Source organism: Orbicella franksi, chromosome 15 (genome assembly GCF_964199315.1).
Source record: "Orbicella franksi chromosome 15, jaOrbFran1.1, whole genome shotgun sequence".
Lineage (NCBI taxonomy): Eukaryota > Metazoa > Cnidaria > Anthozoa > Scleractinia > Merulinidae > Orbicella > Orbicella franksi.
Genome location: NC_138159.1, coordinates 8,020,857 through 8,034,058, shown reverse-complemented (window position 1 = coordinate 8,034,058; position 13,202 = coordinate 8,020,857). Strand labels below are relative to the sequence as shown.

At 39.1% G+C, this 13,202-nt stretch overlaps 1 protein-coding gene and 1 pseudogene across 2 annotated transcripts; one reads left to right on the top strand and one right to left on the bottom strand.

The window, feature by feature from the left end:
* The first annotated feature begins 2,467 nt into the window (after positions 1–2,467).
* On the top strand, positions 2,468–8,259 carry LOC145469503 (G2/M phase-specific E3 ubiquitin-protein ligase-like). 2 transcript variants are annotated; one of them, XM_081453247.1, is made up of 6 exons: positions 4,734–4,817; positions 5,105–5,367; positions 5,862–5,986; positions 6,496–6,643; positions 6,980–7,106; positions 7,908–8,259. In XM_081453247.1, the coding sequence occupies exons 2-6, from the start codon at positions 5,221–5,223 to the stop codon at positions 8,183–8,185; spliced, it is 825 nt and encodes a 274-aa protein (XP_081309373.1). In that variant the 5' UTR covers positions 4,734–4,817; positions 5,105–5,220; the 3' UTR covers positions 8,186–8,259. The 2 variants fall into 2 exon arrangements, with proteins under 2 accessions (XP_081309372.1, XP_081309373.1); XM_081453246.1 differs by lacking the exons at positions 5,862–5,986; positions 6,496–6,643; positions 6,980–7,106; positions 7,908–8,259 and adding exons at positions 2,468–3,143; positions 3,703–3,856 and having other exon boundaries at positions 4,619–4,817; positions 5,105–5,194.
* A 520-nt stretch (positions 8,260–8,779) lies between these two features.
* LOC145469502 (uncharacterized) lies at positions 8,780–11,282 on the bottom strand (annotated as a pseudogene).
* Positions 11,283–13,202: the final 1,920 nt, after the last annotated feature.

The window sequence follows — 13,202 nt, the reverse complement described above, 5'->3', positions numbered from 1 at the left end:
TGTATAGGGGTGTATAGTGTTGTATAGGGGTGTATAGGGCTTTATAGGGGTGTATAGTGCTGTATGGGGGTGTATATTGCTGTATAGGGGTGTATAGTGCTGTTTAGAAGTGTATAGTGCTGTATAGGGGTGTATAGTGTTGTATAGGGGTGTATAGTGCTGTATGGGTGTGTATGGTGCTGTATGGGGGTGTATAGTGCTGTATGGGGTGTATATTGCTGTATAGGGGTGTCTAGTGCTGTTTAGGAGTGTATAGTGCTGTATAGCGGTGTATAGTGCTGTATGGGGGTGTATAGTGCTGTAGGGGGTGTATAGTGCTGTATTGGTGTGTATAGTGCTGTATAGGGCTGTATAGTGATGTATACGGGTGTATAGCGCTGTATAGGGGTGTATAGTGCTGTATAGGGGTGTATAGTGCCGTATAGGAGTGTATAGGGATGTATAGTACTCTATAGCGGTGTCTAGTGCTGTATAGGAGTTTATAATGTTGTATAGCGTTTATAGTGCGATATAATGCTGTATAGGGGTGTATAGTGCTGTATAGGGGTATATAGTGCTGTTTAGAGGTGTGCAGTGCTGTATAGGGGTTTATAGCGCTGTATAGGGATGTATAGTGCTGTATAGGGGTGTATAGTGTTGTATAGGGGTGTATAGTGCTTTATAGGGGTGTATAGTGCTGTATGGGGGTGTATATTGCTGTATAGGGGTGTATAGTGCTGTTTAGGAGTGTATAGTGCTGTATAGGGGTGTATAGCGCTGTATAGGATTGTATAGCGCTGTATAGTGCTGTTTAGGGGTGTATAGTCCTGTATAGTTGTGTATAGTGCTGTATAGTTGTGTATAGCGCTGTATAAGGATGTATCGTACTGTATAGTCCTCTACAATGCATTATAATAAAGTTTCCATATAACGCGCGATCTGATTGGCTGAAACAGCATGCTTTATCAGAGAACAGAGCACGGGTTGATGACGGTAAGTTGGCTTCCAAATTTTTGCTTCGGAATTTTGACAAATTTGACCCAAATTAAACATCCCCTGTGACTCAGACAAACGCACTGGAAGCGAGCTATTTTTCTGCAGTAAATATGGCTCACAGAGACCATTGTTAGCAACAGTAGTGTTAAAACTGTACTAAAATAACAAGTTTTGCTAGATTCCCGCCGACAAAACATGTACAGCTGTAGCGAAATACACAAATTCTCAACCTAAACAGTGCTTCGATAAAGACATTAATTTTGTTACGAAGGCAGAAATTATACTAAGAAGTAAAACAACGACAGAAAACAATTGAACTGTCTCTGTTTATGATGAGAAGCTTTATTTTTGTAAATTTACAATTAAAAATGCTCATTTGCTCAAACAACACTTACATGCAGTGTAGTAACGCTCGTTCTCCGGTCATCTCAGCGAAGCAAACCGACGAGTGGTCAGTGCAAAACTTGTTCTGATATTCTCTTCTGTGCTCGAAGTAGAACCAGTGGGAGCCGTTAAGTCTTTCTAACTTTTACGCTAGTTCGGGCAATCTTGCTGCATGCGGCTACAAGCCGTAAATAACTGTAGCTCCTTTCAAATTCAACCCGGCATTTCGCACTTTCATCCACAAGCTTTGAGCTCCGCGTTTCGTAATTTCCACTGGAAAAGTGCTCGTTTTCATGGGCCACAATACGGCCGGATTCCTCTGGACTATAAATCTTTACCTGCCTTGAGATCCGTATTTAAAAATTAACTTAAAAGCGAACTTTGAAGGCATCGTTCTTCTCTCGAAGCCGCTCAAACTTCTCGAAACTGAAAGCTTAGCTGAAGTCCAGTTTGTGATTGACAGCTGTCGCTTCGTTAGCCAATCAAATTATTTGAACAATTCTAACAAGGATTGTGATTGGCTTATTTTAGCGTGCTTTATCAGAGAACAGTACACGGCTGACGCCACTTTTGCTCGTTTGGAAAATAAAGCTTGGTTTGAAAATTCAGCCGAATGCGTGGGGAAATTATCTGATTCTTTATCATAAAACAAATAAAGAAGCCTCGACTGTGCTCTGTTCTGTTGTAAAGCACTTAGGAAGCGGTAGAGCACTCAAGAAGTAGGGAAAAACACTCGACTACGTCTCGTGTTTTCCCCTACACTTCTTTCGTGCTCTACCGCTTCCTGCGTGCTTTACAACAGAACAGAGCACAGTCGGGGCTTCTTTATTTGTTAAGTAGAGGAGTGTATAGGGGTGTACACTCTATGCTATTACATGTAGTTTCCCCTCGACCCTCACCAGATGTTTTTTAGTATTCTCCTTTTTCCTTGAGGTGACAACCAAGATGGCGTCTCATTATGTACGGGACGAAATTCGTGCAGCAGTTCGTGAGGAGGTTTCCCGAATGCTTGGTTCTCCTTCTACATCAGGAACGGGACGCGAGATAAGTGAAGCTGCCAGTCGTTCTACAAGTCTACTGAACTCGGATTCCCCTGATCATTCGTCGTCGTCAGAACGTACCCAGGCGTTCGAAGAGTTCTATCGAAAGCGTGAAGAGGAACGTCAACACGGTTTTAAACCCCCCAAGAAGAAAATAAAAAAAAAACCAGTCCCGCTATTCCATGGGCACTACTTCACAGAAATCGGCAAATGTAGAAATAAAGGTTGGTTTGGCAGCCCAAACAGATGGAGTGATAAAGCTTCGTCGTGGGAAGACTCAGATCATTACAGTAAATTCGCTAGCCAGCAAAGAAGAGATCATGCAGAGGGCAGTGGCAAAACATGCCAGCTTTGATCAGACGTTTGACGAGACCGTTGCTTATGTTTTGCTATATCCAGACTTTCGGGAAGTGATTCATGTTCCTGGAACAAATGACAAGTTCTCACTTGCAGCTTACAAGCAAGCAATCGGCAAGGAATTCAAGCGATTAACATTTTACCTTATACCTCTTGAAGAGTTTTATACTAACAAGTCAGATGAAAGTGACAGCGAAACTTTCGAAGTTGCTGCCAAAGAATCGCATTTGCGTGCATATGGTTTCTCTGGGGCATGTCGAAAAGGAATGGCAACTGAGAGCACAGTTCTGGTTGTCGATGATATAAATGACGACAATGAAATGGATCGGTTCCCTTGGGCTTCCACTGGATCTGCCGCTGAGCCTTTAATCACGGATCAGCGAACTGGTAGGTTTCTCTATTTTTTTTCTCGTCCTTGAAGAGTGGTTGAAGAAACTCGGGAACATTTAATCCAAACAAGTCAAGGTGGTAATCAAAATTCATGTGAAACTTGATATGAAGGTCAAAAGCTGATACGCAATTGTGCAATAATCACAGTCTTAAGCATAACGTGTGTGACCGGTGTGGGATAAGCACAAGCATAATACATAGAAATTTTGTTCTTTTCTTGTATTTGAGCTTTAATTTCAAATAAGTGATACAGCATGAAACAAAATAAGCACAAGCATATGATCTGTTGTCACCAGATCTCCTCTGATTCCACTGCACTTGTCTTGTTCACTTATGTTTGTTCCACATGTGTGAACTTTCCGGGCTTGGGCCTTGTTATTATCCACAAGTGTGGACAAGACTTAATGTTTACAAGTTATTATCACAAAAAAGAGTCACACAACTGACTGAGGTATCCAATTTCTGCATTTTTCTCATTTAGTGTCTCCAAAAAATGTAGCCTTGATGTGACACAAAATGACAGCAAAATGATAATTCTGATTACATTTCATTACAGAGGGAAGTGATGTACAAGTTTTGAAAGAAACTTTTCCAACAAACACAGAAGAAGAAATCATTCAGGCCCTTGAAAATGCTGGTTCAAGAGATGGAGCTGCCGAGAAACTTCTAGCGACTGAACTGAGCAGTGAACCAATTGATCCCATTTGTAGGTATGTAGTCCAAAGGGGGGAGAGGGAGGGGAGTTGATACACCACCTCACTTGTGAGAAAGGTGAGAACAGTTATTTTCAGCTCAAGCATAAATTCATTATTGCATTTTTAGAGATATGGATGGATGTCTTTCTTTTAAATGTGTTTGTTTCATGCTAGAATGTGCTTTCCTCTTGAACTTCAGGACTTGAATAACATTTTGATTAGCAGTGTTACAAAACTCTACCCATATCACTTGCCCATATTCACTGTGTGGTTTAGGCATGAATTGAGAAGTGGATGTTTTGCATCCATGCTTCTTCGTAGAAGCTACAGCAGGTTTTCCTTTCATTTCAATAGGGAGAATCCATTAAATCCTTGTGACTTTAAACTTGGTTCTCAACAGTGTTACTATAAATTTTGAGGCATTCAATAATACTTTCTTGTCAAGTGCTGGTTTACTTTTCTTTTTGCTCTGGGAACCATTACTGGGATGAAAACAAGTCCATCACAAATAACCTGTAAAATACTTATCACATCTCTCTCAAAGTCTGTTTCATTTTTTTTCTTTTCAGCTAAGCATATTGTCTGTTTTTTTTTTTCTTTGCTTGCTTGTTTGCTTATTTTTCTTGTTCTTTTTTTATTGACTAATTAAGTACTTTTTTCTCCTTAACCTCCTATATGTCAAAATTAATATCCTTTACTCAACCCGATTAGCTTTTTAGTGATTATTGAGTACATTAACCTAATTTGGTATCAAAAAATAATATTATTTTTCCACAGCCTTGATGACATCTTAAACATCCTCTACAGAAAAGTTAAACAACAGGAACGAATTGATGTAAGAGTTAACAGACAAGATCTTTTGTGGGATGGCATCAGGCAGCTAAGACGTAAAAAAGTTTGGAGGGTGTGTCGAAAGTACAATTCTTTGGAGAGTCTGGGATAGACACTGGAGGGCTGCGGAAGGAGCTTTTATCTGGTAATTTAGACAGTGATATTAATTTCAGTAATCTGTTTTTGCCAAAATAATTATTAGAATGCAAAGAAACCTCAGGAATTTTTTTCACTGTGGGGGTGGCTGTAACTCAGTTATTTAATGGAGATAAATATATGTCCCTTTGTTGAGCTTTAATTGAGCTGGACAGAATAATTTATTTTCCTCCATAAATATCAAGAACATACTTAGAAGTAAGATGTGTCTTGTAACTAAGTCTGTTTGATTAGCATACATTTGAAGACTTTTTCTTTAAATATTATTTTCTACAGCATTTGTTGCAGCTGTGCAGACCAACTTATTTGAGGGCACAGAACACAGCAGTCTGTCACCTGGACCCCATGTTGAGGCTGTGGGTAATGGCTCTTTCAAAGCCATTGGACAAGTCATGGCAATGTCAGTTCTCCAGGAGGGTCCACCACCTGCCTTCTTAGCTAACTGGGTTTACAGCTATCTGTGTACTCCAGAAATCACAGACATATCACTAGCAGATGATGATATTGTTAATCCAGATGTCAGGACTTCAGCGAAAAGGGTAATAATATTCCCTTGTACAATGGCTTGACATAAAGCTTTACATTTGTATATCTCAGCTCGTTTTGCTACTGATTTGCACAACATTCTCACTTTCTTATATGGATTACTTGTGTGCTGTATATTCATCGAAAATGTCTTGTTGATCATCATCATCATCATCCTCATTTTATTTCTGTTATTTAAATTTAACAGATTAGAGTAATACAAAACCCGCATATATGTAGCATGATGATTAACCAACACAAACTCAGCACCACTTTCCAAAGTTCATGCAAAGGTTGTTGGCAAAAACAAAGCAAAAATTGATGGCAGTACTTTAAAATTCTCCCAAAACTCTCTCTACAGGATGTTCATTTACATCAGAAAAAAAGGCCATTTTATTTTTTATTTTAAAATGCCAACAAACTGCAGAGAGAGATCATAGTAGTAAGTTATATCTACATGTAATAAGTCTTAGGTATTAAACCACCTCTGACAATGATATGTCACCAGGTTAAAGAAGTGAACTGCGATGAAGAACTACAAGTCATTTTCCAAGATGATGCAAATATGGATGTTTTAATGAATACTGGCTTTACATCCAAAATTTCTTTGGAGAAAAAGGACACTATTGTAAGGTACAAGCATTTACAGTATCCCAAGATGTATTTAACTGCTGCATTTTTGCATGTAATTGCTTCATTTGAAATGCTACATCCATGTCCTTTGTCAGCTATTATGGACTACTTTGGCCAAAGGCAGTGATTCTCTGTAACTCCATTGAAATGCTGCAGCTTTTTCATGGATGAAACAATTACTAATAAATAGAACATTTTTTCTGTGTATTTAAAAGATCAAGGAAAGACATGTACTAGTTAGTTGGGAGAATGTCAAACAGAAATGGAAACAGCTGACAGTGGTTCAGTTTTGCACTGTTCTCCCTAACCTCTACCTTTGTTTCTATAACTTCGGGAAAACACCCTGAAATTTGAAATGTGAAATAGATGTAAGTACTGATTATCTAACAGTTTTTAAAGAAACTACCTAGGGATCAGAAACTTTTCCGCATTTGTTCACTTCAAATTTGACAGTGATATTGCATGTCATGGTTGACTTTGCATATGTAACAGAGAGAATTTGTTTTTAGGGTTATAACACTTCAGAACACCATTATGCGAGTGAAAGCTGAGCTTGATCAGATGAGAGAGGGGCTGAAGCTTCACGGTTTTCTGAGATACATGGAAGAATATCCTTCACTGATGCAAAAACTCGTTGTACCAGGAGAGGATTACAATGTAAGAGTTTCCTGGATGACACCTGCCTTGTTTTTTTTTATCTTTGTAAAGTTTTCCTTCCTCCCTTTTAATCACTTGTGCTGTTTATGTCCCTCACTAAGTTTGGAAGATTTTGCCATTCAAAGGGATGAGCATTTGAGTTTATTGATGTACCTAGACAGCTGTGTTCCACACAATCAGTCATGTATCCCCTGTCTTGTTTTTGTTGTTCACCCTCATCCTTTGGCATATAATTTTTGTATTAAATTCTTTACTATATAACTGAACAGTTTATTTGGTTTCCCAAATGAATTCCCAAAGTTAATGGTCTGATTAAATGTTTTGGTTTGAATGCAGGTCACATCTACATACTTGATGAACACATTAAATGCTGAATACTCACAATCAGGGTCCACAAAGAAAGTAAAAGAAACAGCTGTAATGGCTCATTTCAATCGATATGTTGAAGAAACAGAAGACAGTTGTGAGTACCTTATTATCTCAAATTGGCCATTTAATGCAAAAATTGCAATTTTCAAAATGAGTGTATATTCCTTAATAGCGATTTTAATCTGAACAGCAATTCTTCCAAGAGTGGTGTTTAGGACGCCAAAGTGAGTCAGGGTTGCCTATAAAAGTCCACTTTTGGCTAAAGCGATAAATGTTATCGATTTGTTTGCTTTTTTGTTTTTGTTTTTTTTTAAGAAAATACCATATATGGGGACATGCTGCCAGGACATGGCCATCATTCTCCAAGAGCTAACAGCTAATACTCTCCCAAAAAAGGCCAGGGATCTCATGGGTACCATTTGTGGATTGTTACCACTGAGGGTTCTTTAACCCTAAATGACTGCTGCTAGAGCTGTCCTGGTACCTTTAAGTTTATGGATGTAAAAAATGGAAGTAACTGGAAAGGTTTTTTGTTTTGCAAATAGCTTTTGTTTCTGAATTATTCCCTTTTAAACAGTAATGCCAGTGTTTTTTTTAATTTGTGCCTCTTAGGAGGCAACACCCACCAAATGAGAGTCTGGTACCTTTGAGGTGAAATGAAGTTGCTGTTGTTCTTGTTGTTTTAGGGGTGTTTTTAAAATTTTCATCAACCACACCTGCAATATTTATAGGGGGGTAACTTCCCTCTCCCAGAGTTAGTATATCTCATTTTGTGTTTCACTCACAATCTAGAGAGTGAAAAGAGACCTATCATAAACCAGTACTGATAGATTTGTTTCTAGTTGTTAGCATAAACTAGTACTGATAGCTTTTTATATTTTGTCTTATTGTACAGGGGACAATGAGTCTACCAACAGCCCTGTGAGTGTTAAAGATATTTTCCAGTTTCTTACTGGGAAAACCATGAGGCCAATTTTACCCTCAGAGAAGAAGAGCTTTGGCATAACAGTAAAATTCATTCATTGCAGCACTGACCACCAAATTTGTTTCCCAACAGTTTCTACTTGTGCCCTTTGGGTACAGTTACCGGTGGCTCACATGACCACATACAGTGATTTTAAATTTAACATGGACACTGCAATAACACACGAAAAGACCTTTGGCAGAGTTTAGATGACCTTTTGTGGTTTCCAAGTGTTGGCCAAAGCCATTTCTGACAGAATGTTTGAGTGTTAATGGTGTCAATAAATTTGTTAAAATTCTGTAACTTGCAAGCAGCCTGTTGTTTGGATTACATGCATGTGTCATTGAAGATGGGTTGTTCAAAATTCTCAGTGTATCTCAGACATAGATGCAGAAATGAAACATAGTTAATGAACATGCAAACTTGTTTGCATTACACTAGGAAGGTGAAATGATACCCATATCCCATTGAAGAGGATGCCCCTCACCATTTTATGGTGAGAAATGATTGTGTTATTCCAGATAATATCCATACTCCTCCCGCAGAGGTTTGTTGTTGGTTTGACCCCAGCCTTCCGGATATTCCACTTTTGGTTCAAACTTTTTTCTTTGAAGATTTTGGATTTGGAAAGTCCCCTCCCCCATGGACTTTCCAAGGCCTTGGGGTGAGTAGGGATATTTTCTGCTACCCCACAAGATGTTATTTGGCTGGAAGCAGTGCGTGAACTATTATGTTCTTGCCTCCTTCCTCTCTCCACAGGAGCCCTTAGCAAAGTGTTTTGCCCGGTCACAGAACATGAGAATTTAGGGTTCACCTTTTGCGAACTTGATTAGCTTCTCAAAAAAGAATTCCTGCTTCCAGAATGCTTGTAGAGTGGGATAAGCTATTTTTTTCCATGACGTATTGAAAATACTCGCAGAAAACTGGGTCAGTTTCATCATCTTCATTATCGAATCCTTCAAACCTATTTTCCATTTCTGTGATCTTGTGTGGGGATACTGGAACCAAGCAGTCGCTCTGTCCAAAATCCTCAGGCAGGAAGTACATCATGTCAGGAACATCGGAAACAGTGGCATGCTTTGACTTCCTGATCCGGTGACTGTTCCAATATTCCTTTACCTTATCTAGATCAGTCTGGAGCAGATCAGCAAAACAAAACCAAATAGCCTCTTTATGCAAGTCACTGGTCAGATCGAGAATATCAGATTCATGAAGGTCTTGAAAGAAGTCGATCCACCAACTTCAACGTTGTTTTCTGTAATGTGACCATTGACATTCAATACGTTGATTCCTAGTGCTCGATACATACTTGTGAGCCTTCGATCCTGCATATTCATCCAATCCTTCAGCCGTCAAATAGCACTGTATTCCAGCAACCAGACCGTTTTCAGTGCTGGGGTCAGTATAGACGCGCATTGGACATCCGTGTGCTGCTTTGACATGCTTGATGAAATAGCTTGCTACACACTTTGGATTTTTGTTCGATCGTTGGACCTCGAGCCAAATAATTCTTCGGCTAAAGCCGTCGACACAGCCGTGAATGGAAAAGCCAAACGGCTTTAGTTTATCGTACCCGTCCATGTGCCAGCGGAAGTTGGATCCAGGTGACACATACATCCTGCGCTGAAGGCAACGGCTCCTTCTGTGTTCCACTCCCTTAGGATCGACCTCCTTTAATAGTGACTCTGCTAATCGCCGTGGAACATTAATCCGGTGTCTGAGACGCAAGACATGCCACATAGTCCTGTAGCCATTAAGGCTATCAGGACCAGAACATATGTCTTGTAAAATGAGATCCCTGACGCGTTCCTTGAGCTCCTCGTCTACTTTTTCACGTCTCTTAAGTCCGTAGTCTTTCAGCCTTCGCTTAAGAGTTCGCTGATTCATTGTAATATTATGTTGCTTCTCCAACATCAGAGTTATATGCCTATACGTAAGACCTCTGTAAAAGTAATACGTAATAACATCTCTTTCTGACCCACGAGGTAAATCGCCGTGTTGAGTTGTTTCAGCCGATTCGTCTTCGCTGGAGCTACTCGAGTTTCCACTGGACGCCATATTTATTAAATTCTGTCTTCGAAAAAGGGCGCGAATCTTATAGCTTACTACTAGGTCTCAGGCCTTCTCGTTGAAATGCGTGCGCATAGTTTTTTTCCCTTTCATTTGTGGCGTGCGGTTAACTTTTGTTTGCAGTGTTGATTTTGCTTTCATTTGCAGTGTGCGTTCAGCTTTTTTGCAGTGAGATTTTTTTTTTTACTTTATTTGGGGATTGATTTTGCTTTCATTTTCAGTCTGCAATTCACTTTTCTTAGCAGTGTGCGTTTTGCTTTCATTTGCAGTGTGCGTTTAATTTTTGGCGGTGTGCATGCGTTAATTGTAGGAGTGCATTCGATCTTTCATTGGCAGTGCTGGTTTGACTTCATTCGTAGTATCTTTGATTTAGTTTGCAGTGATATTTTTTTGTTATTTTGTGTTTTTCTGGTTTGTAAAGTTGTCCCTAATGGGCCACCGTACTTTTCAGATACCTTTTTCCTCCCACACACCGCATAAAACAATCTTCAGAAAAGTGCTCACTGCAGAGGTAAGAATGTTTCGACACGGGAGGGTCTTTTCTCTTCATTTTACGCAACCAAGTTCGAAGAAACTTAGCATTGTTTATAGGTAAAGAATGCCACGACAGTTTTGAACATTCGGGCTTGTTACTTCTGTTAACACGTCCATAAACAATGCAGCGCCTTACCATGTTTTTCACGACAGAATCAGGCCAGATGAACGACCAGATCCGCAAACACAAACGAAGAGAACAGTCCACAGGTCAAAAGGGCAGACGATCCTTTGTTGAGGTATTTTCGTTTGACCCGAAAGCCTCGCTTTCGCGCGCACTGAAAGTAACACCGCTGAAACGTGGGCTCAACTGTAATAACAGCTATTGTATTATAGTAAAAAACCAATAAAAGTTATATTGAAGACCTGTGTGTAATTGACTACTACTTGCAGTAGTATTTTTATTGTCTTTAATATTTCTTGACAATGCTAAGATAATGTACACAAAAACCACCACTTGCTTTTTTCATTTCATTAAATTTTATTGTTCTGCAATAAGTAACTAATTAATTAATTGAAAATCAGTAAAATTGAATTAAAACGTGAGATGGAAAAAATTCGGGTTTAAAAATTAAGACTTTTGGCGGGAAAATTTGAAAAATTTGCACAGCGTTTCCCCTTACAACGTTTTTGAGAAAAAATTTAACAGCTTGCCCTTCAGAAGTTTTTGATCACAAAAATGTTTCAAAGGCAAGAGTTGACAGAATCGCGTCAAAACTACTGCATCACCTCGCATTGAAAAGCAGTTTTGGTATTTCAACATAGTTTTTCCATCTCAAATGTTTGCCAAACAGTCTCAAATTTCATTTTTCAACGAACTTCGCGCTGGTTTTTGTGCGAGATGATGCAAGAGTTCCTCGAGACATGAAAAAGGTGAAATGGCAAATGGATGAAATAGACGACGAAATGAAATTTAATTCCGAAATGGATTTTCAAATCTCGCAAAGTAAACGTGAAATACCTTTTCAACTAACCGAGTTCAATTTTATATCCAATCGATTTTGATCAGCAACTGTTAGTAGCTTGCCATTTCATATCTTTCTCTGTCAGACGATAATACAAATGGTACACGCGGTGGATTTGTGGCCGGTGGGTACATTTTAGCCTGGGATTTTTGACTTCGTTCGACAGGCTGTTCCAACTGAGGTGTTTCGCCTTGTCCTCTCTTTATAAAGGGAAACTCGGAATTCAAAAAAGTCGCTTAAATCAAGTTCAATCGGTAAAATAACCACACCAGGAGCAAACAACACACGTATGGAATAAGGTAGACCAGTTTTATTGAGAATTTTCACTCTTAACTACCTCCATGGATATCTTGTAGAAAATCCCATATAAACCCTCATAATTCGATGCCATATTGTGTTGCTTGTGTGGTTCATAGAGAGAGCTTGGGCTGCCTATGGAAAAAAAAGCCTCGTCAAGCAATCCTTACAACAATATATTGCCACCATTTTAATCGAAAGTTATGAAATTAAAATTCTTATCTCGTTGCCATCTCCATTGTTGAGTAACACTAACTCCTCGTTTATTTCAATCTCTTCTTTCGTTCGGCGGGTCATCCTCAAATGTACTTCCAAGTTACACTGTTGCTACCAGGTCCCGAAGGAGCGACCAAAGCTCGTATGACCTGAGAGCAACGGGTAACGAGAAGAACAGGAAATAGCAAACAAATTCAGCGCAAACATCTTACGAACTAATTGCGCAAAATTATTTCTTAATCCTTCACTGAAACTTTCCATCGCAGAGATTACGGCAAAACTACGACTCTTTGGTTTACGAACGAAGGTGTTTATAACACAGCAAAGAGAATATTATTGCGAGCGAAAGGAAGAACTTAACTTTAGGAAGGTAATTGTTCCGTTGGCGAAGGGCAACAAGATTAAATTATATACTCACCATTAATGTTTTTATTAAATCCATTTTGAAATCACTGGTTATCCTTGCAATCTGATTGGCTCTCAATGGTTCGATTTATTCACGAATCGCACTATTTTTTGCTCTAAATCGCATCTTTTTCTCAGCCCATGAGAATGGGCCAGTAAAACATAACAACCCATCAGATTTCAAGATTAGTTTACAGTAATCAATAAAATTTCAGGAAAATGAAAGGCAAAAAGCCACTGTGTGGAGAATTTTGCAAATACTATTGCCAAGACTTTGTTGTTATTGTAGCTTTTTTTCCAAAAAATTTGACAAATTTAATTAATTAGTTTCTGAATGACGATTATGAGCTCCTTTAGGCTGAAGACCTACTTTAATGGAAGTTCCCAGCTTTCAGTGTCCATTTTGACGAATATTTTGGCGATTTTTCTTCAACATCTGCTTAAGATCCGTATGATACTGAGTCCAGTAAAACATAAACAAACGAAAACCACACAACAACAAATTCAGAGTCATCTCAAGAAGGTAGATGTTTCCAGGTTTCCGGTAGTTTCAAACGAAGCAACAAAACAGCTCAACTCTGTTGCTGTGAATAAACATAGTCAACATACGCCACACTGCACAAGATAGTGAATGGACGAACGTCTTACGAAGCCGGTGCCAGTCCCGCCATCTTGGAAATATCTTTAGTTAAAACAAATGGCGCTTCCAGAACTTGACAAGGTCCTGAGTATTGAGTCC